The sequence below is a fragment of the Kogia breviceps genome, chromosome 14, assembly GCF_026419965.1.
Source record: "Kogia breviceps isolate mKogBre1 chromosome 14, mKogBre1 haplotype 1, whole genome shotgun sequence".
Taxonomy (NCBI): Eukaryota; Metazoa; Chordata; class Mammalia; order Artiodactyla; family Physeteridae; genus Kogia; species Kogia breviceps.
The window spans coordinates 90,837,332-90,858,076 of NC_081323.1; the positions used below are offsets into that span (position 1 = coordinate 90,837,332).

General features: G+C 63.0%; 1 protein-coding gene across 5 annotated transcripts; it reads left to right on the forward strand.

Annotated features, from left to right (window-relative positions):
- Positions 1-467: 467 nt before the first annotated feature.
- PDGFA (platelet derived growth factor subunit A) lies at positions 468-20,434 on the forward strand. 5 transcript variants are annotated; one of them, XM_067012919.1, is made up of 7 exons: positions 468-744; positions 2,130-2,259; positions 3,693-3,789; positions 8,516-8,620; positions 10,100-10,287; positions 15,872-15,998; positions 16,507-18,401. In XM_067012919.1, exons 2-7 carry the CDS (start codon positions 2,197-2,199, stop codon positions 16,560-16,562), a joined length of 636 nt encoding a protein of 211 aa, XP_066869020.1. In that variant the 5' UTR covers positions 468-744; positions 2,130-2,196; the 3' UTR covers positions 16,563-18,401. The 5 variants fall into 5 exon arrangements, with proteins under 5 accessions (XP_066869020.1, XP_058894524.1, XP_058894523.1 ...); XM_059038541.2 differs by lacking the exons at positions 468-744; positions 16,507-18,401 and adding exons at positions 921-1,047; positions 18,408-20,434; XM_059038540.2 differs by lacking the exon at positions 468-744 and adding an exon at positions 928-1,047.
- Positions 20,435-20,745: the final 311 nt, after the last annotated feature.

Genomic DNA, 20,745 nt, shown 5'->3' on the forward strand with positions numbered 1-20,745 from the left:
GGACTCCGCCTTTGAAATACCAGAGCCGGCCGAGCCAAGGATGAAAGACCGCCTGCGGGGCTGCGCCTTTACTGCCTTTGGCGGGAGGGCGGCCGCGGCGGGCAAGGGCCTAATCCACAGGATGGGGGCGTGGGGGTGGAGGGCTAGGGCAGGCGGAATTCTCCTTCGGCCGCCCACCGCTCGGCAGTCTCCTAGCCTCTGACGGCCTCGCCGTCTAGGTTCGGGGTCGCTTGGCCCGTCACCCCTCTAGCCCTGATACCGGGGCTCGTCCGCCCCCTCGAGGCACCCGCCGCCGGGGTGCGATCCCGCCAGGTCTAGGCAGGCGGAATCTACCCAGGCCGGCGCATCGCCCTTTGGTGGCGGGGGGAGCCGTCCGGCCCAGTTCAGGCCTCGGCCTCCGTCGCGTCTCTCCCCCGCATCGCTCTGTGCGGCGCCGCGGCCGGAGGTGGCGCTCTGTGCGCCCAGCGGATCCCGGCGCGGGAGGCTCAGACTCCCGGGTGCCTCATGAGCGGCTCTTTTCTTTTCCTTGCCTTCCAACCCCTCGAGTTCCCGGCTCAGGCCGCCGCCCGGCTTTCCACGAGGCAGCGGGGACTTGGAGGATGAGGGGTCCCAGGGTGGGGACGAGGCACGCTGCTGCCCCCTCCTCCGACCTGGGCGCTCTCCCCTCGCGGACTGTGGGTGGAGGTTCCTCAGTCAGACGCCCCAGGCATCGGATTCTGGGCGGGGGCGCGTGGCAGCCGCCAGGTGAGTGCCCCAGACGCGCCCCTAAACCCGCCCCACCTCTCACCAGAGACTCACTCTCCCTCCTTTTATGGAGAGGGGAAGGCAGGGGCCCGTGATCCAAACCGTGGAAAGAGGCCGGAGCGCCGGGGCGGGGGGCGGGAGGCGGGGGCCGGCTCGCTTTTGCCCTTTTTGGCGTAGCAGTTCTGGGCGCTGCCCTCTGCCGCCGCTGGGGCCCGAGAGAGGCGAGCCGGCGACGGCGGCACTTCTGCGGCGGCCTCCTCCCCTCCCCGTCCGGTGCTGCAGGATTGCAGCTGGCACTGGAGGGTGGGCAAGCTCGAGGGAGGGGCGCGCGGGGAGCCCCGGCGGCTGTGCTCGGGGCCGGGAGCGGGGCCTTGATGGATTTTACTGCCTGCGTGAGCGCGTGTGTGTGCTCACTGCGGCGGCGGCGGCGGCGGCCGGGCCCTGCCCGGCCCGTGCGGCCCCCGCACGCTTCCGAGGTGCGGGTCCGGGGCCCGGAATCCGGGGGAGGCGAGGGGGAGGGGGCGGGGGAGGGGCGCGGCGGCGGCGGCGCTATAACCCCCTCCCCGCCGCCGGCCGGCTCCACACGCGCGCCTTGCGGAGCCCGCAGAACTCCGGCGAGCCGGGCCTGCCCGCGCCTCCTCCTCCTCTCCTGCCGCCGGCGGTGGCGGCGGCGGCTCGGCCCTGCGCCCGCCCTCAGGCCCGCGCGGCGAGGCCCCGGGCGGGCGGCGGCTGCCAGGCGGAGCGGCCGCGGGCTCTGCCCGGCTCGGGCCGGCGGAGGGCGGAGCGCGGCGCCGGAGCCGAGGGCGCGCCGCGGAGGGGCGCACGCAGGCCGCCGGGCCGCGCCGTGCTGGGCCGCGCCGTGCCCGGCCGGGCGGCGGCGACTAGAGGAGGCCGGAGGCGAGCGCGGGGCCGGCGGCGGGCGCGCAGGGCCGCCCGCAGCCCGCAGGGAGAGCGCGAGCCCGCGCCGGGCCTGGCCGGGTGTCCAGACAGGTGATGGGTGGTGCGGCGGCAGCGGCTCCAGCCTCGCTCCGGGGTCCCTTTCGGGGCTGACGCCCGCAAATATGCAGAATTACCGGCCTGGTCGCTCCTAGAGCCAGCGCCGGGGAGCGAGCGCGGCGGCGGCCAGCACCGGGAACGCACCAAGGAAGAGGCCCAGCCCCCGCCCTCCGCCCCTTCCGTCCCCACCCCCTACCCGGCGGCCCAGGAGGCTCCCGGCGCGGCGGGCGCGGCGAGCGCGCACTCCCTGCTCCTCCTCCTCGGTGGCGCTGCCTGCCTCTCCGCACTCGCTGCTCGCGCCTGGCGCGCTCCGTCGGCTCCCTGCTCTCCGCGCCACCCTCCTCCGGGCCGCGCTCCCTGAGGGATGGTACTGAATCTCGCCGCCACAGGAGCCCGGCTGGAGCGCCCGCCCCGCGGCCTCGCCACCCCGCCGAGCCGCCAGCGCCTCGGGACGCGATGAGGACCTGGGCTTGTTTGCTGCTCCTCGGCTGCGGATACCTCGCCAGTGCCCTGGCCGAGGTGGGTGCCACCCCCGCGCCCCGTCCTCTCCCCCTGCGCACGCCCCCTGCGGCCGCTCGCGGGCCGAGGAGCCCGGGCTCTGGGGCTCTGCAGAGCGCATTTTGATTTCTGCTAGCGTGGTCGATTTTTAAATTTTCCCAACTGGGTTCTATTTTCTGCCATGCCTAAGTGTGTCTGGTGAGTTTCCAGCGTGTTGCGTCGCTCTGCCGTGGAGGGACGGACTGGCGGCTGGGTGGACGAGTGGGGAGAAACTTCGGGGGGCGCGGGCTCCTCTTCGAGGAGGGAAACCCGGGGCGCGGCGGACAATGCAGCATCGGGGTGCGGGGAGCGCGGAAGGGGGTGTGTGTGTGAGCCAGCGGGGTCAGGGAAGGTAGAAGAGCTGCCGACAAACAGGTAGGGGCGGTTGCGGCGGGAGCCCCCGGCAGGCAGGGTGGGCAGCGCGGAGCCGCACACCCGGGTTCCCGGTCCCCATGCCCGGAGGGGCGGCTGGGCCAGCGCAGTCCCGCCCGCCCGGGGCCTGCTTACAGGTGGCTGAGCGAGGCGAGCCGGGGCCGGGCCAGGCGCCCTCGCCCTCCCACCGCCCGCGTCCCCACCCCCAGCCCCAAATCTCGAATTCCGAATCCCCGGGAGCTCTGCTGTGATGAATGACTTTCTACACCCCGTCGTGGGAACTTAGTGCTTGAGACCCCCCAGCTACCCCCGACTCCCTTTAAAAATCAGGAAGGAGCGGGGTTGGCGGGGGGGGGGCGGTGCGGGGGGTAGGTCGAGTGGTGGGGGCGGTCTGGGCTGGGACCCGGAGCTGTGAGAGGTAGATATTTAACCCTTAAGTTCCCTGGCAGCCCCTCCCAGCCGCGGCTGGATTGGGGGCGTCTTAGTCGGCGCTAGGGCCGCGGCTGGGCCGGAGCCCGGGGTGGGGCGAGTGTGTGAGTGTGTGTGCGTGCGCGTGTTTGTAGACAAGAGACCCTCTCCCCCGCAGATTCGGTCCGGGATTCTGGGTGTGAAATTTAAGCCCCAGGGTAGATTAAAGTGTTAGGGCTGCCGTGACTTTCGTCGCCCATCCGTGACGCATTTCAACTTGATCTTCCTAGATGTTGATTTCACTGTTAGATCAGCAACTCTCTGGGCCCCTCTCTGCCCCAGACCTCTTGCAACCGACACCCCGGGGCTGAGGGGCCGAGTGTTTTTTTTTTTTTTTTTTTTTTTTTTTTTTAAATGGTAGGGAGCTCTTTCTTTTTGCAAAGGGCAGACATGGCTGTGAACGGAGAAATGGGGGTCTCACCCAGCCCCACCTCGGCCTCAGGCTCCAGGGCCCGGGCTGGGGGTCGGGCGGCCTGCGTGCGAGGCGCCCGCGCGCGCTGGGGCGGGGCAACCTCGGGCCGGGGACCAGGCGCTCTGGGCGGCCCGGGGCGCTGACCGTGTTCCTCTGCTTGCAGGAAGCCGAGATCCCCCGCGAGGTCATTGAGAGGCTGGCGCACAGTCAGATACACAGCATCCGGGACCTCCAGCGACTCCTGGAGATAGACTCCGTAGGTAAATCGCGCCCCTTCCCTCGGCGCGCGGGGAGGGCGCGGGCGGCGGGCAGGCGGTATGTGCGCCCCGCGCCGCCTCCCGCGTTCGGGCCGGGCCGGGCGCCGAGCAGGAGCGCACCGAAAGGTCAGAATCCAATCCCGGGCCATAAAAGCCCAGGCGGATGAGTCAGGAGTTTCTCTTCCAATCACCACTTTCTCTCCCGGCGGCGGCCGAGGGCTGCTCGCTCGCCCAGGGTTTGTTTTTGCACTTAAGGAAAATGCCCAGTGTGTCACAGAAAGTTCAGCCGTATAGAGGGCGCCGGCGCCCCGGCCAGGTGTGCGGCCCGGGGCCTGCCCCAGGGCCGGGAGGAGCAACCGGGAGCCGGCCCAGGCCCTGGGCACCGGTCGGGCAGGCGTGCAATGGTGCCCCCCCGGCAGGGCCCCTTTGTCATCGCTGCGAACTTGCCCCGCTCCTGACGTGGGGCTGGGCCTTTGTGGTTGTAGGAGGCCCGCGTCTTTCTGTTTTCATGAGCCAGTAAAAAGGCGCGCCTTGGACACATCTGCTGTTTGGGGACTATTTGGGGGCTCCCCCTCAGGCTCTGGAGCTGAGCCACTTTAGAAAACAGTTTCTTCGACAAGAGGACCCTGAAGCTCTTTTGAGTGTCAGTGGCAGGGTTGGACTGGCCCCAGGTGGGCAAAGGTGGTGAGGGACCCAGGTTGGCTGGGCTGGGAGCCTGATGATGTCGGGTGACTGCGTTTGGGTGTGGACCAGAGGAAGGCCCTTCCTAAAGGACAAGGATCCTGGCCCACATTTTTTGTGGCAGGAACGCCAATGCGAGTTAGCGGGGGAGACACTCATATCGGAAAACTTGCCGTTGACTCTGGATAAAAAGAGGTCCCAAAGGAACTTGTCAGATGGAGCAACTAAAGTCAGTAGGAGTTGCTTGCAAGAATTTTACGTGAAATGAAGATTTTTCTCTCACTGCAAACTACTCTGAAAAAGGGGGGTGGCGGGGGAATTAAGTAAAATCACATGGTCTAGTCATTTGGAAATTTGTACCTAATTATGGTGGTGGAGAGGCCTGAACTATTTTCATTTCATGCCAAAACCATTTTCTAGCAAGGGCGATGGTTTCTGTAGTTTCTTGACCCAGGAAATCCTTTGGCTGATCCTTATCAGGAAGGGGGTAGAATTTCACTTGGAGATCAGAGTTGGGCCAGGGGGGAGTTTGATCTGGCTCCTTGATGTGTAACCCTGGGGGGAGGATTTGGCTTTGGTTAGCCGAGAAAAACACTTGCCTGCATATTCTGCTGCTCTCTGATGGATTTGGGAAAGTGGGGAGACTGGATCCCAGAGGGGTTTTTTTCTGGCTGGCAGAAGTGAGGCCTGGGAAAGGCTGGGCCTCCTTGCAGGACCAGCTTTGGGTTGCCATTGGGAAATGGGCCATTCACTTTCTGCTGGGACCATTCTTATTCTGGTCTCCGCAGCCCCGCCTCTCCCCCACCCCCCACCCATGAATGCTTTTAGCATTGCAGCTCTGGGGTCATGCTGATAGCATTCCTGACCTGGGGGCTTCTGGGTCCACCGCCTCCTTGGAGGGTCCAAACAGAAAGAGTAAGGGTGCACCAGCCGGTTCTCCGGGCTGGTTTCAAATTGCCCCCTTATAAAAGCCCCCGGGAGCCCGGCTCCCTCCTGCCTCAGGGGGTGGAGAGAGTGGATCGCCCCCCCCCCCCGCCACCCCGCCACCCCCCCACCCCCCCCGCCACCCCGCCACCCCCCCACCCCCCCCACTGCCCCCATCAGAAGATCTGGGGTCTGAGAGTGGGACTCCTAGTGCCTGGGAAACTTTGGGGTGAGAACATTGGAGGGGCCCCAGGGTCTCCCTTGCTCAGCAGCCATGCCCCTCTGGGACCCTTTGTGATACAAACCCCACAGTGGGGTTCATCCTGGTCAGTCCCCCTTTCACAGATATGGAAGCTCTGACCTGAGCTGTTTGCTTCTGTAGCTTGTTTTGCGGGGTTGGGGGTGTGTCTTTTCCCCGACTTCTGTTTCTGTCCAACGTGAAGAGTAGAAACGGAGCTGGCTGCTAGGAAAGGTTGCAAACAGCTGTGTGACCTCCCCACCAGGTCCAGTCAGAGGCCGGTCTGGGGTCAGTGAGGAGGGGGCTGGGTGCGGAGGAGACCCCTTGTTCTGGGTGTCCTTACTCTTCTTTGTAACTCTAAAGGGGGCTCTTCCAGGCTGATGCCCAGGAAGCAGGAAAGAGGCTCCTTTAACAGAGTGGCTCCTCCCGAGTGGGCGGGGCTGTGTGATTGGCAGGTGGGGGCGTGGCCTCCTCCCAGTAGCCGGCCCTTGTTCCCATTTCACAGGTGAGGAGCTGCGCTGGAGGCCCCGAGGCGGTGGATTCCTGTGCCAGCGCCTGCGAGTTGCAAGCGTGCACGAGGACCAGGCAGTTGGTTTTTCACGTGTGGCCTTTGGGTGGAGAGACCAGCATGTGGTCTTCTAATGGCCAGTAGTGTGAAGTTTGTGGCCTGTGTGTCGGCTGTGCTGAGAGCAGGCCATTCAGCAGAGCTGTGGCGGGAGCTGGGAGCTTTGTTCTCCGAGCAGCCTGGCCCGGCGCCCGTGGTCACTGAGTAACCGATACATAAATATCCCATCTCGGCCATTAACGCTCCTCCAGGACTGATGGTGGGAGGCCGGCTCCCCATGCTTTGGACATGTGTGCATAACAGACAAAAGGGAAAAAGCGTTGATTAACTGTTCTGAGAGCAGTTTTAGGGCATGATTCACGCGTGGCCTTCTCTTGGGAGTCCGCGCTCGTTGCATCTCGACCTGCGTAAATCAGAGGGCTGCCTCCGCGTCAGTGGGTCCGAGCTGGGCTTCCAGACCACCCATCTCGATGGGGCAGTGGATAAGCTTGTCTGACCGGGAGCTCTTTCTACTCCTGACTGAGATTGAGTCCCTGGTTCAGGTTTCAGGACAGTTGACGGACTGGGCGGAGGCTGTCTCTTCTCTGCTTGTTCTGGGGCGAGAGGCCTGGGCGGAAGGCGGTCAGGGTCTGGCCACGGGCCCCTGGGGTCTCCTGCCGGCCATCGGCCTTGCTTGGCCTTCCACGTCCCAGGCCTCGGTTTCCTGCGAGGTGAAGAAGTGGCAGCGCCTGCTGCACACAGGGGGCCGTGACATCCTGGGAGGCGGCTGTCGCCTGGCTAGAGTGAGGCGTGGGGGTGCAGCCCGGGTTGCTGCCGTTCCGTTTTCTCTTAGAAGCTCAGGATGGACCAGCTGCTTCTGGGTTTGGCGATGGCAAGATGGCCACCACCAGGACATGACTCATAATGTCACTTTTTCATGAAAAAATGTTTCTTGTAACAGTTGGTTGATGGGAAATTCTTACTGCATGAGTAGTTCTGTTCTGATCTTATTTTGGGTCTCAAAAAAAATTAGTGGCAGTGGAACACTGAGTCATTTTGAGGGAAGAGCTGGGTCCTCCTGGACGCCGGCACTCAAGGCAGGCATGTCTCCTGCACTCCCGCCGCGTTTGCCCCGTTCGTGCTCCATTTCCGATGAGCGCGGCTTCCAGACTTGTGGGGGTGTGGACAGTCACCGAGGCCTAGGTGGGCCGGGCACCGAGGAGGGGGCCTCTGGTCTGAGCTGGTGGCCAGGATACCACTGGAGCTTCTTGGGGTCGGGGGGTGGCAAGAGGGGGACTCCGTGCAGCTTCTGACTCTTGGGGCGTGCCTTCTCGGGACCTGCTGCCCCTGGGCATCTATGGGGGAGGCAGCGACAGACAGGAGAAGTGAGAAGATCCTCCAGTGGGTCTGGAGGCCAGGGTGGGGAGGCCAGGTGTGACCCACTTCATCCAGGTACAGGCGCTGTCCTTGGGCTGCGTCAGGCCAGGTGGCAGGTGGCAGGACTGTGTCCCTTGCACCCCCTCCTGGGGGCCCTGGGGACAGAGGGGGTGGAGGTGTGCGTACCGAGGGGACTGTAGCCAGTCCCGGGGGACTAGGCCCAGCTGTGACCTTGGCTCTGAGGCCGCTGCTCTGCAGGTCTTAGATACTTGAACGGCAAAGCACTTTCCTTCCTGAAAGCTGGGCCCCCCTACAGGCACCCAGACTCCTGACTCCCCACTCCCGGTTCCTGTGTCCTCTTCCTCGCAGTGGGCTAAGTTTGGGGACTAGTGGGGTCTGGCTGAGGCCCAGTCTGGCCTTGCTTCCGACGCCCCTCGAAGGCCAGGATGCTCATCGAGGGCTGGTTTAAGTGACGGCGGTGGGGGAGGGAGACACGTGCAGCGCCCAAGTCGCGGCAGCAGCCTCCGCTGGCCCTCGGTCCAGCCCACTGTCCAGCCCGCTGTCCAAGGTCCCCTGTCCAGCTGGGAGCAGCAGGCCTGTTGGCTCTGGTCTTCTGGGCAGGGAGGGCTGGCCTCGGGTGCCTCCTCACCTGGTTCAGCCCTCACCGGCTCTTCCTTGAGGAGGAGCCGTGGGGCAGGCTGGCTGCAGCCCCTTCCCCACTGGGCTGCGGCTGCGGCTTCGTGGTGACCTGCAGCAGGGGCAGCGTGGGTCGGGGACCCCGTGTCAGCCGCGCGGGGCTGGGTGGGACATTGTTGGCAGTTGCGAGTCTCATCCTGTGTCCACCTTGAAGCCCCCCTTGTGGGTGTGAAGGGACCCCGTCCGGTCTGGGGAGGGACGTGCTGCTGGACAGACCCTGGGTGCCCAGGTGTGGGCGGCCGGTCGCCATCTCCTGTTTCTACCTGCAGGGGCCGAGGAGCCTTTGGAAACCAGCCTGAGAGCCCACGGGGGCCATGGCGCCAGGCATGCGCCGGAGAAGCGGCCTGTGCCCATTCGGAGGAAAAGAAGCATCGGTGAGCCCCAGGACTGCTGGGCCCGTGGGGGGCTGCGGGAGGGGCTCTGGGGCCTGCCCTCTCCCCCCTTCCCCCACCCGTGGCCTCGGGGGATCCGTCCCTTCTCTTCTCTGTAAGACAAAGGCACAGGCTGCTCGGGGTCCCGTGCGCGCGCCCCTCCTCCTGCCCCAGCGCGTCTGCTCATTGCTGCAGGCCTGGCCTGGGCCGAGAGTTTCCAGGAGGGGGGAGCCGTCATAAATTCCTGAAGTGCCCGGTCTTGTTGGGGCCTGCGCTGGAGACGGCCTCTCTGGAAGGCGGCTTGTGTTGAATTTCCAGTTCGTAACGTGGAGCGCACTGTGCTTCCAGCCGCGCCGCAGAGCAGTGGCTACAGCCGCGCCGGGCCCGGGGGGCCCTCCCCAGGGCCCCCAGCCCACTCAGGCCTGGCCCCCTGGCCCCCGTGCCGGGTTTGTTCCCTCTCGCAGAGCATCCCCGGGCCTGCCTGCTCCCTTTAGGAGTGACTAGCCGGTGGGGGTCTCCTGGGGCCCCAGGCTCAGCCTTGAGGGAAGATCCTGCCCCAGGGGTGCAGCTTGGGGGGGTGTGACCACCCACTCCCTTGCCACCTGGGGGTCCTGACTGCCTCCTATCCCCCGTGTGACCTTGGGCATGTGACTCCCTTTGTCCAAGCTTTATTTCCTCCAAGAATATGGATTTTATAGCTTCTGCCTTTGGGCGTGGTGTGTGGGTGAACGATCCCTAGCTGAGGCCAGCGGGCCCTCCCCAGATGACGTCTGCCGTGGTGAGCATATATTCCCATCTTCAAGGCCAGGTGCTCTGGTAGGGCTGCAGGATCCTCGATGGAGGCCTGTTCTGCTCCAGATGAAAGGGGTGCCTGTGAGCAGAGCTTGGGCTGGACTGAAGGTCCCTGTCCGTGGCTCCACCTCTGGCACTGCTGCCTGGCTGCACTCCGCACGCCCCTCTTGCTGGTGGGTGCTGTGAGTGGAGCCCCTTCCCCCACTGTGTCGGCCAGACCCCCAGCACCCAGCCCTCTTGATTTGGTGGCTTGTCCCTAGAGGCTACTGAGGACGCACATGCAGGAGGAGGGGGCCCTCAGGAGGCGGGGGCCTCTGAGAGACCTCCCCCCGCCGCCCCCCGCCCCACAGCACTCGGGTGAAGGCGATCGTCCCTGCTCCGTGCCGGCTGCAGGGGTTGCGTGAGCCCCTGGGCTGATGGGGGATTTTCAGCCCTCCTCCCCCAGGGTGGCCCCCCCACAGCCCCCTCCCCCGGGGTCTCCCCTCCAGGCCTTCAAGCCCCTGCTCATCTTTGGGCCAGTCAGGTGCACCCACTGGGGGCTGGGGTCTTTCTGCCTCTGCTGGACCGGGGGCTGTGCGACAGGTCCTGTTGGAGGAAGCTGTGGCCCATGGGGATGCTCCTGCCTGGGCCCCTGGAAGCTGCTGCAACCCTGGGGCTTCCAGAACATTCATCGGGCTCTTGCCTCTGCAGAGGAAGCCATCCCCGCAGTCTGCAAGACCAGGACGGTCATTTATGAGATACCTCGGAGCCAGGTGGACCCCACGTCTGCCAACTTTCTGATCTGGCCCCCGTGCGTGGAGGTGAAGCGCTGTACCGGCTGCTGCAACACCAGCAGTGTCAAGTGCCAGCCGTCGCGCGTCCACCACCGGAGTGTCAAGGTGAGCCCGGCGTGTCCCCCGGCCCCAGGGGCAGCCCCACCCAGCCGGGCTGCCAGGCGTGCTGGTGAGCTGGAGGATATGCTCCCGTTTCTCTGACAGGCACACCGAGGCCGGGGGGAGGAGCCGGGGCTTGGGTCCTGGTCGGTCACGCAGAACAAGTTTGGATCTTGTGACGCAGTTCTTTGCCTCACTAACAGGTCTTGCGAGGTGTCCAACCACTTAGCTGGGAGCTGCCTGACGTCTCCTCCAGGCCCTGGAGAGGTCTCGCGGGCACTTTAGTGGGGGCTGTGGTACACGGCAAGGGGTTGGTGGTCCCCTCAGGGCCTCACCCTGCTGGAGACGGGAAGGGAGCGCTGGGGTGGGACCTGGTGTGGGGGGAGGCTGGGGGTCGGGGGGAGGCTGACTTCCTTCGCGGCTCAGGCCGAGGGGCCAGGCGCTCTGCCTGCCGAGGTGGACCTCCGTCCCCGTCTGAAATCTGGGACAGTGCCCCCGTTCCGCTGGACGTGCGTGTTGGTGGGGTGCTGAGGTCCAGGGGACCAGGCCCCTCCCCTGTTGCGGGTAGGTATCCTCTTGCTCGGAGACCCACAGCCTCCATGGCTTGGGTGAGATGTCTTTGCCGCCTGCCTGGGGCCCCTGGGAGCCAGCACATGGCCAGTGCTTGCCATGAAGCCCTCTCCCAGGCAGGGGGCTGGCCGTGATGACCTCTAAGGGCAGCACCGGGGGCATGCAGAAGGTCAGGCTCACATGACACGTCCAGGGGCTCCTCTGCTGAGTCCTGGGGGAAAGTTCTGCTTCCTCGGGTCACTGGGCAGCCAGATTGGGGTCTGGCTTTTGGCTTGATGGCTGGAAGCCTTTCTCGGCCTTGGCTTGCTCCCCTCTGGCTGCACTTGCCTCTTCTGTGGAGTGGGTCTGAGGCACTGGGGCTCCGTCTCTGGGACTGTGGAACTCCCATGGGGACAGCTGGCCTTGCTATTGGGAGGCAAGGTTCCCTGCTTCTGGGTGTCAGTCTTTCTGTTTTCAAAAGGGCAGGGTTGGAGGAAGGCTTCTAGGCTGTCTCCTGGCTTCTCCGAAGTGTGGCTGAGGCTGGAGAATTCTGGGTGGGGGGGTCCCTGTCTAGAGGAGGGGCTGCCCCCCCCACCCCTGGAAGCTGGCTCTGGGTGGGTCATGATGATCCTGTGTGACCCTGGGGGTGTGGACTTGGCACCTTCCAGGTGGGACAGCCCCGCCCCCTCTCAGCTGGGCCTCCGGTGGCAGGGGGGTCCCATTTTTCCCCGAATGAGACCTTCGGTTATGGGGTGCAGTGGGATGCATTTCTCCGCTAGGAATTATTTCAGATCCCCTGTGAGTCAGTGAGTCCAGGCCTCTGTCAAGTCGGCCGCTGGCCCCCGAGTGAGGTGCGGGGTTAAGGACCCTGTAGCTGGCACGTGAGAAGCACTTTAGACTTGTAACTGGGACTTGACTTGACCTTGGGGACTTGGTCCTCTGCGTGCTTTGGGTGTTGAGTAAGCAGATTCCACGGCCTGCTGCCCCACGGTCTCAGGCCGACGCTCCCCTTGGGGCCGGGTTGCCCCTGGAGTGCTTGCGTGGGGCGCTGGCTTCCGCCTCAGGGCTCCAGACTCGGGTGGAGGGGCCCCCAGCCCAGCACTGCATCCCCGCTTCCCCGGCTGCTGCCTCTTGCTCAGTTAAAGGAGGAAACCGAGGTCTAACCGCCCTGCCTGTGGGGTCTCCGCGGCCAGCCCGCCTCTGCTTCCTTGGGTCTGGGGGTCCTCGCTTGTGGCGTGTTGGAGGGGTCTTACGAGCCCCAAGAAGCTGGGTAACCGAGGTCTTTCTCTTGGGCATGGGGGTGGGGTCCCCAAGATTCGATTGTCCTGCGGGTGGGCTCTGGGGCCTGTCCTTAGGGCATGAGACAGGGGCTTGGAGGCACAGGGCAGCGGGAATGGAGTGGGACTCTCTGCTCGTGGGCTGCAGCCTTCGGGGATCCCGCACTGCTCCCACCCCTGCCTCCCGCGGTGTGAGGACCAGGGCGCGTCCGCTCCTGGGGTGGCATTAACCCCGCCTCTCTGCCCTGGTCCACCCTGAGGGCGGGTGGGTGTGCAGAGCTCCTCGGGGATCCTAGCGGCACGGTGGCTGAGGATAGGTGGTCCATCTCTGCTTGGGCACAGGCCCAACCGGCTTGGGGCGGGTGGGGCGGCCGGCCCGGGGCTTCCCCACGGGCCTCCGTCTGCCCAGAGGGCTCAGTCCTGCAGCCAGGGGCCAGGAAGCCTGGCTCCACGTCGGGGGCCCTGCCGCCCTCAGACCCGGTCCCCTTCCTCCGTCTCCTTCTTCAGGGAAGGCGTCCCCTCCCTGCCCACCCATCCAAAGGTTGGCAGGAAAACATCCGGCCCCAGACACTGGGGGTTCTGGCAGAGAAGAGACAGAGGCCAGTGGGAACAGGAGGCCCATTGTGGAGGCTGGCCTGGCCCCCCAGCCTGGCCAGGAGCCGTTCCTGTTCCATTCGGGCTTGAGGCCGAGCAGGGAGGGGGCCCCTGGGAACCCCAGGCTGGGTGCGGCGTGACGGCTGCTGGGGGTCGGTAGGGACGGCGCGCTCCTGCTCGTTCACGGTCAGAGGCGCCCCTTATTGAAGGGAGAGGACGGTGAGGCCGGGAGTGGTTGCCCTCCTGAGGCTCAGGTGGCCGAACCGTGCAAGGTGACCTCGGCTGAAGGCAGCCCCCAGGCCCTGGGTCAGGACGTGCGGGGGTCGATGGCCCGCCCCCCAGCTCCCCACCACGACCTCCATGAGGCGTTCTGTGCCCACAGCTCCCTGGCGGCCTTGGACCTCCAGGGCCTGCCCTCGGGGTGGCACCTGGAGTGCAGACCCTCCAGCGTTGCCAGGTGGGCAGGGGTCCTGGGGGCCGCCTTCCCTGCCCTCTGCCCAGCATGGCCGGCGCTTGGTGTCTGCCACACGGCGCGGACGCCGGGGGGGGCTGCCAGTGGGTCAGGGACAAGGAGCAGCCCTGAGCGGCCACGGCCGCACCTACGGGCGAGCCGCCAGACTCTCACCCGTGGAAAGTTAGGGGCTGCGTTTGGTTTCAGGGCAGCCCGTGGGCCAGGCCTCCAGAAGCGTGGACCCAGCTCTGTGGTCGTGTCCAGGCTGGTGGTCTGCAGCTCTGCTTTGCTAGACCTCAGGCTTCTGGAAGGTGGGTCTGGCGTGTCCAGTAATGGGCCTCTGCACCCAGTATTGGACTGGGGGGTTGCTTTGGGTGGGAGGTCCCAGCTGGGGCCCCATTCGCCATTGCTGTCTGGGGAGCTAGTTTGGGGCTTTGGAGGGAAAGCACTGGCAGTGGCAGTGCGTCTCAGGTAAAGGGCCCCTGAGTCCCTCCCCTCTGGTGGGTAGGGATGCCCTACCCTTGCCCCGGGGGGGAGCCCTAGTGGGTCAGGGAGGCCAGCACCTCGGAAGGTGGACATGCCTCTGGGGCCCTGCCCATCGGCCTCAGGCCCTGGAGCTGGGTCGCTTTCTCTGTGCCACTGTGGCCCCTAAGCCGGGCCTGGAGAAGGACCGCCTGCCCATGAGCCAGGTCGAGGTCTGTCGGCCATGAGCCCAGGAGTTGGCCGTGGAGCCCCGGAGCCCTCACCCGACAGACTCAGGGTGTCCCCCGGCTATGCGGTGAGCTCAGGGCCTCTGCCGGTTCCAAGTCCAGGCCTTCTTCCAGCGAAACAAGCCCTGTTCGTGCTGCCTCAGTTTCCCTGTCTGTAAAGCGAGCCGCTGCTGTGCCCTCTCAGGGTAGCTGGCTGTGAGTGTCGTAGGCTTGGCACGTGGGGTTCAGCAGATGCTGGTGTTTATTCTGGATGGCACTCTGATAGTCTGGGGGGGTCCCGTGCAGGGCGTGGCTCTCCCTGGCCCTCCTGGGGGTGTCTTGCCTCCTAGCAGCCCAGGTGGGGGACCGGTGAGCCGCAGGAACTCAAGGCCCTGCTTGGAAGGGTTGACGGCATTGTTGGATGGCGTCTCCGGTGGGTCTGCTCCGGGAACACGCGGGTGGGGTGTTCATGACACAGCAACTCCGTGGCGGGGGATCTGAATGTCTGAAGGTTTTTCAGGTGCAGCCCAGGCTCCCAAGACAAACGGCGGGAAGGAGGGGGGGGATGTGAGGCTCCAATAGGCTACAGTGTGGGTCTGGGGGCCGAGGCGATGGGATGGGGTCCCAAGGGTGTCAGCGTCTTGATCTGTGGCCTTGGCTATTGTGCAGGACGCTTTTGAGAATTTAATACTCACAGTGTGTTCTTGGGGGAAAAAATGTAGCCATTTCCTGGCCAGACAGAGGTGCCAGACCAGCCTGGAATCCTTGCAGACCCAGAAGCAGGTGCAACCATAAGTTCCTGTTTGTTTTTCTTTGATAAGAAAAATAAGATTTTTCTCTGAAGACTTGAACAGCTGGTATCGTGTGCCCTTCACCAAGGGGCCCACGGGGGGCAGCGCTGCCGGACCGTGCACTGGTCCCGTGGCCGGTCTGTCTGGTGGGCGGCAAGCCCTCCCCCCTGCCTGGGCGCCTGGGTCCTTGTACCTGCCCCACAGAGGAAGCCAGCGGAGGTGCCCAGGAGGTGTGGCCACGTGGCCACGTGGGCCTGGAGGGGGGTCCCCCATCTTCTGGCCTCCAGGCCCTTTGTGAAGGACTGTCCCTGGGCTGGGGGCTTCTGCTTGTGGCCCGGGGCCCCATTCACGCTGGCCAGCTGTGGACCACGAGCCAGGCTACCCCGGGGCCTCCATGTGCCCAGGGTGGACGCCGGCTGGGCTGTGCTCCCTTCCTGCCTGTCTCCCCGGGAGGGCAGCGAGGGGGTGTCCCTGAGGGCCATCCCGGGAACTGGGACCCGGGCAAGGCTGCAGGGCTGGGCCTGGCCCCACGTCCGGCGGCCGAGGGGTTCTCGTCTGGAGTCTATGACAGGCCAGAATCTGCATCCAGACCGACAGCCTCCCTGTGAGCCCTCAGGGCTGTGTGCACCTCCTCGGGCCTCGGGGTGGACAGGAGGGAGGGTGACCCCCGAGCCGCAAGCCATGAGCGGTAGCCCTGTTCCTCAGCTGCTGATAGCCAAGTACACGTCGTCCCAGACGTCCCTAAAATGTGGGCGCAAACACCTTCCTTCACCCAGAGCTCCCACCTTGAGTGCATCCCTTCAGGCCTTCTCCTGGCGTGTGTGAGCCCTTTGGGTTTATTTTAAGTTAAAATAGGACCAGGGACTTCCCTGGTGGTCCAGCGGTTAAGACTCTGCACTCCCAATGCAGGGGGCCTGGGTTCGATCCCTGCTCAGGGAGCTAGATCCCACACGCCGCAACTAAGAGTTCACATGCTGCAAAACTAAAAGATCCTGCGTGTTGCAGCTAAGACGCGGGTGCAGCCAAATAAATAAATAAATATTAAACAAAAAATAGGACCAAACCACAGATGCAGCACCGAAGCTCATTGTTTTCTCCCCGATAGCCCTGCTTTTCCCACTGGGAGGAGGTCAGAGGTCAGAGGTCGGGCTGCTCGCGCCCCGGGGTGGGGGGTGCCCGGCCCCGCGCCACTCCCAGGGCTCCGTGCTGCTTGTCCATAGCGGGCTGCTGTCTCGGCAGGTGGCCAAGGTGGAGTACGTCAGGAAGAAGCCAAAGTTAAAAGAGGTGCAGGTGCGGCTGGAAGAGCACTTGGAGTGCACGTGCACCAGCGCCGGCCCGAGCCCCGACCACCGGGAAGAGGAGGCGGGTAAGGGGCTCCGTCCTGATGGTGCAGCGGGGGGTCCGGAGCCTGGCTCTGCAGCCACGTCCGGTGGGCTCGGTGGGTACGGGTAGGGCGGGGGAGGCAGGATTGGGGGCTGTAGCCAAGGCCCGTTTGCTAAGCTGCCCTCGTGGCCTGGGACCTGCTGGGGAGGGAGAGAGGTCTGGCTGCTGTGCGGGTCAAGCCACCCGCCCAGCTGGTGGGGTGAGCGGGTGAGATGTGGCCGAGGAAGGGCCCTGTCCCCGGCGGGTGGTGGGCGCTGGCCGCAGCGTTGCCAAGTCAGGGTCCTGGCCTCCCCCGGGGCAGACTTTGCCCAGAGCAGCCCGGCGTTGTGGCCGCCGTGTTGGGCCAGCTTGAGGGGACCAGGAAGTGTCTCCATGCCAGCGCCATCGAGTTGTTTTACAGAAAGACAAACACCCCAGGTATTTACGGCTTCAGTTTCCACCCCACAGCCCTCCCTTAGGCCCTCTCACCCTCCCTGCCCTTCTGTCAACAGGAAGGCGTAGGGAGTCAGGTAAAAAACGGAAAAGAAAAAGGTTAAAACCCACCTAACGCGGTCAACCAGGTAGGAGCCGGCCGCCGGCCATGCCGCAGTCCTGGGGTGGGAGGCGCAGCGACCGATCACTCGGCGAATCACCCCGAAGGCGAGGACGCGCCCTGATTGGCCTTGATCCGTCTGCGAGCTTCTGCTGTCTGGCTGGGCTGCGGGTCTCCGCATTCCCGTCCCCAACCCCTCCCCTCCCGCTGCTCGGGACACCTGGCCCATGGCTCCCTCCTGCTCCGGGGCCCCTGCTCTGGCTTTGGTCCTTGTTGATTGGGGAGGCAAAGGCATCACACGAGCGGAGTGACCTGGCTTCCCTGAGCAGCAGTGGGGTAGCTCTGACGTTTACTCGCTGGGATCACCTCGGACAGGTTACCCACCTCCTTTGACAGATGAAAAAACTGAGGCTTAGAGGGATTACAGGTGAAGATTGTTGAAGGCTGAGTAGATCCTGTCTGAAAATGCTTTGTAAACATACAGCGCTATTGGCTACTGTGTCGGCAGTTGTGTTTGGCTGCTAATAACATGCCAGAAACAAGGGTTGAGATAAGGTAGGGAGACCAGAGCATGTATGGCAGTCTCAGGGTATCGTCAGGAACCCACTTCTTTCCAGGACTGGTGGTGTCCATCCTCAGAGCTGCCTCATGGCCCGAGATGGCTGCCAAAGCTCCAGAAATCACGTTACACTCCAGGCCTGGAAGAAAGATTATGGTGGGGACTGAGGACAATGGTGAAAGGACCCAGTGACTTTTGCTTTGATCTCATTGGCCACCCCTCTGCTGTAAGGGGGCCTGGGAAAGGTGGACTTTCAGAGGGGCTTCCCAGGAGAAAGTCGTTGTGGGCAACCATGGAGGAGGCTGTTTTAAGCCTTCCTGGTCCTTCGTGTTGGCCTGTCTGGCTCTGCAGAGCCTGGTCCTTGCTTCTGGGCATGTGGGAGCCCATGGCATCCAAAACTAATAGTTGTGAGAGGAATTCTTGGAGACAGGTGCCCAGGAGCCCAGGCTGTAGCTGAGTGATGTGTGACTGCAGAACGCTGCCAGGTCAGGAGCTTCTGAGGCCCGCAGGTCACGTCTGTTCAGGAGGATCCTCTGGGGAGGAAAGGTCCACATGGACAGATCTTGAAGCAACCCCAAAACGACTGCTCAGCCTTGGCTTTTGGGTCCCCAGGGTGTGGTGCAGGGGCTGGTTTTATACCTGCCCGTGCTGCCACGTTTATGACCACTGGGCTTAGCCTCCATGGGCTAGCTGATGACTGATACCCCAAAGGGAGGGGCAGGCGTCCCTGCCTCCCTGCTAGCATTCAGGCCGTGGGCATGTGGTGGTACAAGTGTTGGGACAAGCAACAGACAGGCGACGTAGGGTGGGGAAGAGCTGCTCTTCGCTCAGCTCAGTGTAGCTCTGCCTGGTCACAGAGACCCCTCTGTCTTGCTGGTGGCATCCATCCTCAGGGTTGCCTCATGGCCCAAGATGGCTGCAGGATCTCCAGAAATCACATCAAGCTGTAGGCTGGAAGAAAGAAGAAGGTGAGGAGACAGGCATAAGAACCTTCCCGGGCCTCAGTTTTCCCTATCTGTACAATGGGAGAATGGGGTTTGCTATGAAGCTGTGTTCTGTGAGATCCCAAGAGCCTAGTCCCAATTCTGGTCAGGATGTTACAGAAAGGGTAATGAGGCATATTTGCTTTTGAAAAATTTAATAAAAGCTCTGAATCCTACGACTGGCCACGAGACGTGTGTGTGTGCGCGTGTGCGTGTGTGCACACCCCTGATTGGCTTAAATGTTTCACACAGCCGACGTCACGCAGTGGTGTGTGCGCTCGTGGCCTCTCAGCGTCTGTCTCTCCCCTCTGCCTGCAGATGTGAGGTGAGGATGAGCCAGCAGCCCTTTTCCGGGACACGGATGTACATGGCGTGTTACATTCCTGAACCTACTATGTACGGTGCTTATTGCCAGCGTGGTCTTTGTTCTCCTCCGTGAAAACTGTCTCCATGCACACTCTGGAGAACAAAGAGACAGTATACGTTGTTTATGTGACATCAAAGCAAGTATTGTAGCACTCGGTGAAACAATAAGAAGCTTCCTTGTCAAAAAAAAAAGAGAGCAAACAAAACCACGGAACATGACAAACAAAACTCACTCACAAAAATATCTAAACGTTTGCCGGAATGGAGGGACGCCCCGAGGGATGGAAGTGACAGACGTCCCGGCAGACTGGATCTCTTTCCAGGGTGGTCACAGGTGCTTTGGCCAAGGACACAGAGCCTGCTTTCTGAAGGCTGCGATCGGATGCCGCCGGGCTCTGCAGGGGCACGCAGGAGCCAGGAATGTCTCGGAAACCACATCTCCTTGCTGTCGTGTTTAAGTCTATACAGAAACCTTCCTGAGAGCCTTAAGTGGATTTTTTTTTACACCATAAAGTGATTATTAAGCTTTCCTTTCTACTCTTGGCCTAGCTTTTTTTTTTTTTTGCTTTTTTTTTTTTTTTTTTTTTTTTAATTATCTCTTGGATGACATTTACACCGATAACACCAGGCTGCAGTAACAGTCAGGACGGTGGGACGGTACCTTTCCTAGCAGGATGCAAACAAATGAGATGTATTAAAATAAACATGGTATACCCACCTATGCATCATTTCCTAAATGTTTCTGGCTTTACGTGTTTCTTCCTTGCCCCATTTTACTCACTTTTTAATTTAAGCCATTTGGAGAGAACTGCGTGAACCAATCACATGCCGCCCCCGAGCCTCTTGCCCGGAGTCCCTCCCACCTGCTGCGGCCAGGCCTGGGGGTGTGGCTCTCCGGAGTGGCTGTCCAGGGTCGCTCCCTGCTGCTGCCACTGGTGTTGGACAGAACCTAAACTCTTTATTTTTGGTAAGATGTTACGCTTTATGTGTATTCAACAGAAATTATGTGTGTGTGTTGTTTTTTTGTAAAGGTGAAGTTTGTATTTTTGTCTAATATTACCAGTTTTATATACCCGAGAGCCTGCCATGGTTTTTTTTTGAACCAAAAGGAAAAAAACCAACCCACCAACAAAATGCATACATGTGAAAAGCATTTGTGGCCACGTTTTCCTAGTTGCGTAGCCGAGTCCATACCCTGTCTGTCACGTGGCCCGTGGCCCGTGGCCCGTGGCCCGGGTGCTGGAGCTCCCCCGGGTGATGACTGGGAGATGACAGCGTCCTGGGCTGGCCGGTGATCCCAGGCCTGCCCTTGGGATTCCAGAACCTACGGGAACCAGCCGAAGGAGCTGTCCTGCTGGCGCCTGTGGCCTCGCGGAGACGGAGCCGAGCATCCCCTCAGACGCCAAGTGGACTAGGAAGAATTGATCCCACGGAGCGCGTTGACTGCGGTATCTGCGCGTGTGCCAGTGGACTTGGTCAGCCTTACGTCGCCCACGGCCTCCTGCTCCTGTCCTCATCGCCTCAGGGCTCGTGAGACCGTCAAGATCCCTTTGTCGCCATGGGATCATCTCTGGTGATAGTGAGTGTCCCCCGGGTTCACCCGTTCATGGAGATTCTGTAAAGGAGCATCTTCAGCGCATCTGCAGGGCGTGGTCTTGGCTGCAGCGTGACGCCTTTCGGCAAGAGCGCGTGGGGGTAAGGGGGTGGGCGCGGGTAGAGTGGCCCCTGGACCCCCACAGGGGAGCGCCCCCCACGCAGGGGCCGTGAGGGGGGCCCGCTGCCTCCGGGCCCCGTGGCTGGCGTCCTGGGTCTGCGCCGTGCTCGATGCTGTGCTGCGGATACGTGTCTGATGCTAGATGTATAAACATGTGATCTGTGTATTTACGTCCCGTGAGACGCTGAGAACTCTGCTCAGTTTTGCTTTCTTTGTGCAAAGCCATCTGATGAATGGTCTGTCCATTAAAGCGATGGCGCAGAAAGGCCTGGTGTGCTTTTGGGGAGGAGGAATGTCCCAGAAGGGGAGGGGGGCCTTGGCGGAGGTGCTGGAGGATGTCGGTGGGGGGGCTGTCACCGTGTCACACAGAACAGAGGGTCTCGGGCCAGCTCCCCGTTCCCAGATGATGGCAGAAGGCCCTTGGCCTCAGCTCTGGTGTCTGCCCGGCACCTGTCCTGTCCGAGGACTCCTGAGGACCCCGGGCGAGCCTACCTGCCCCCCATCAACCACTGAGGGGTTCAGGTGCCCCCCTCGGCTGGTTCGGCTCCCTTGTCCCATGTCTGTGTGGGTGGAATT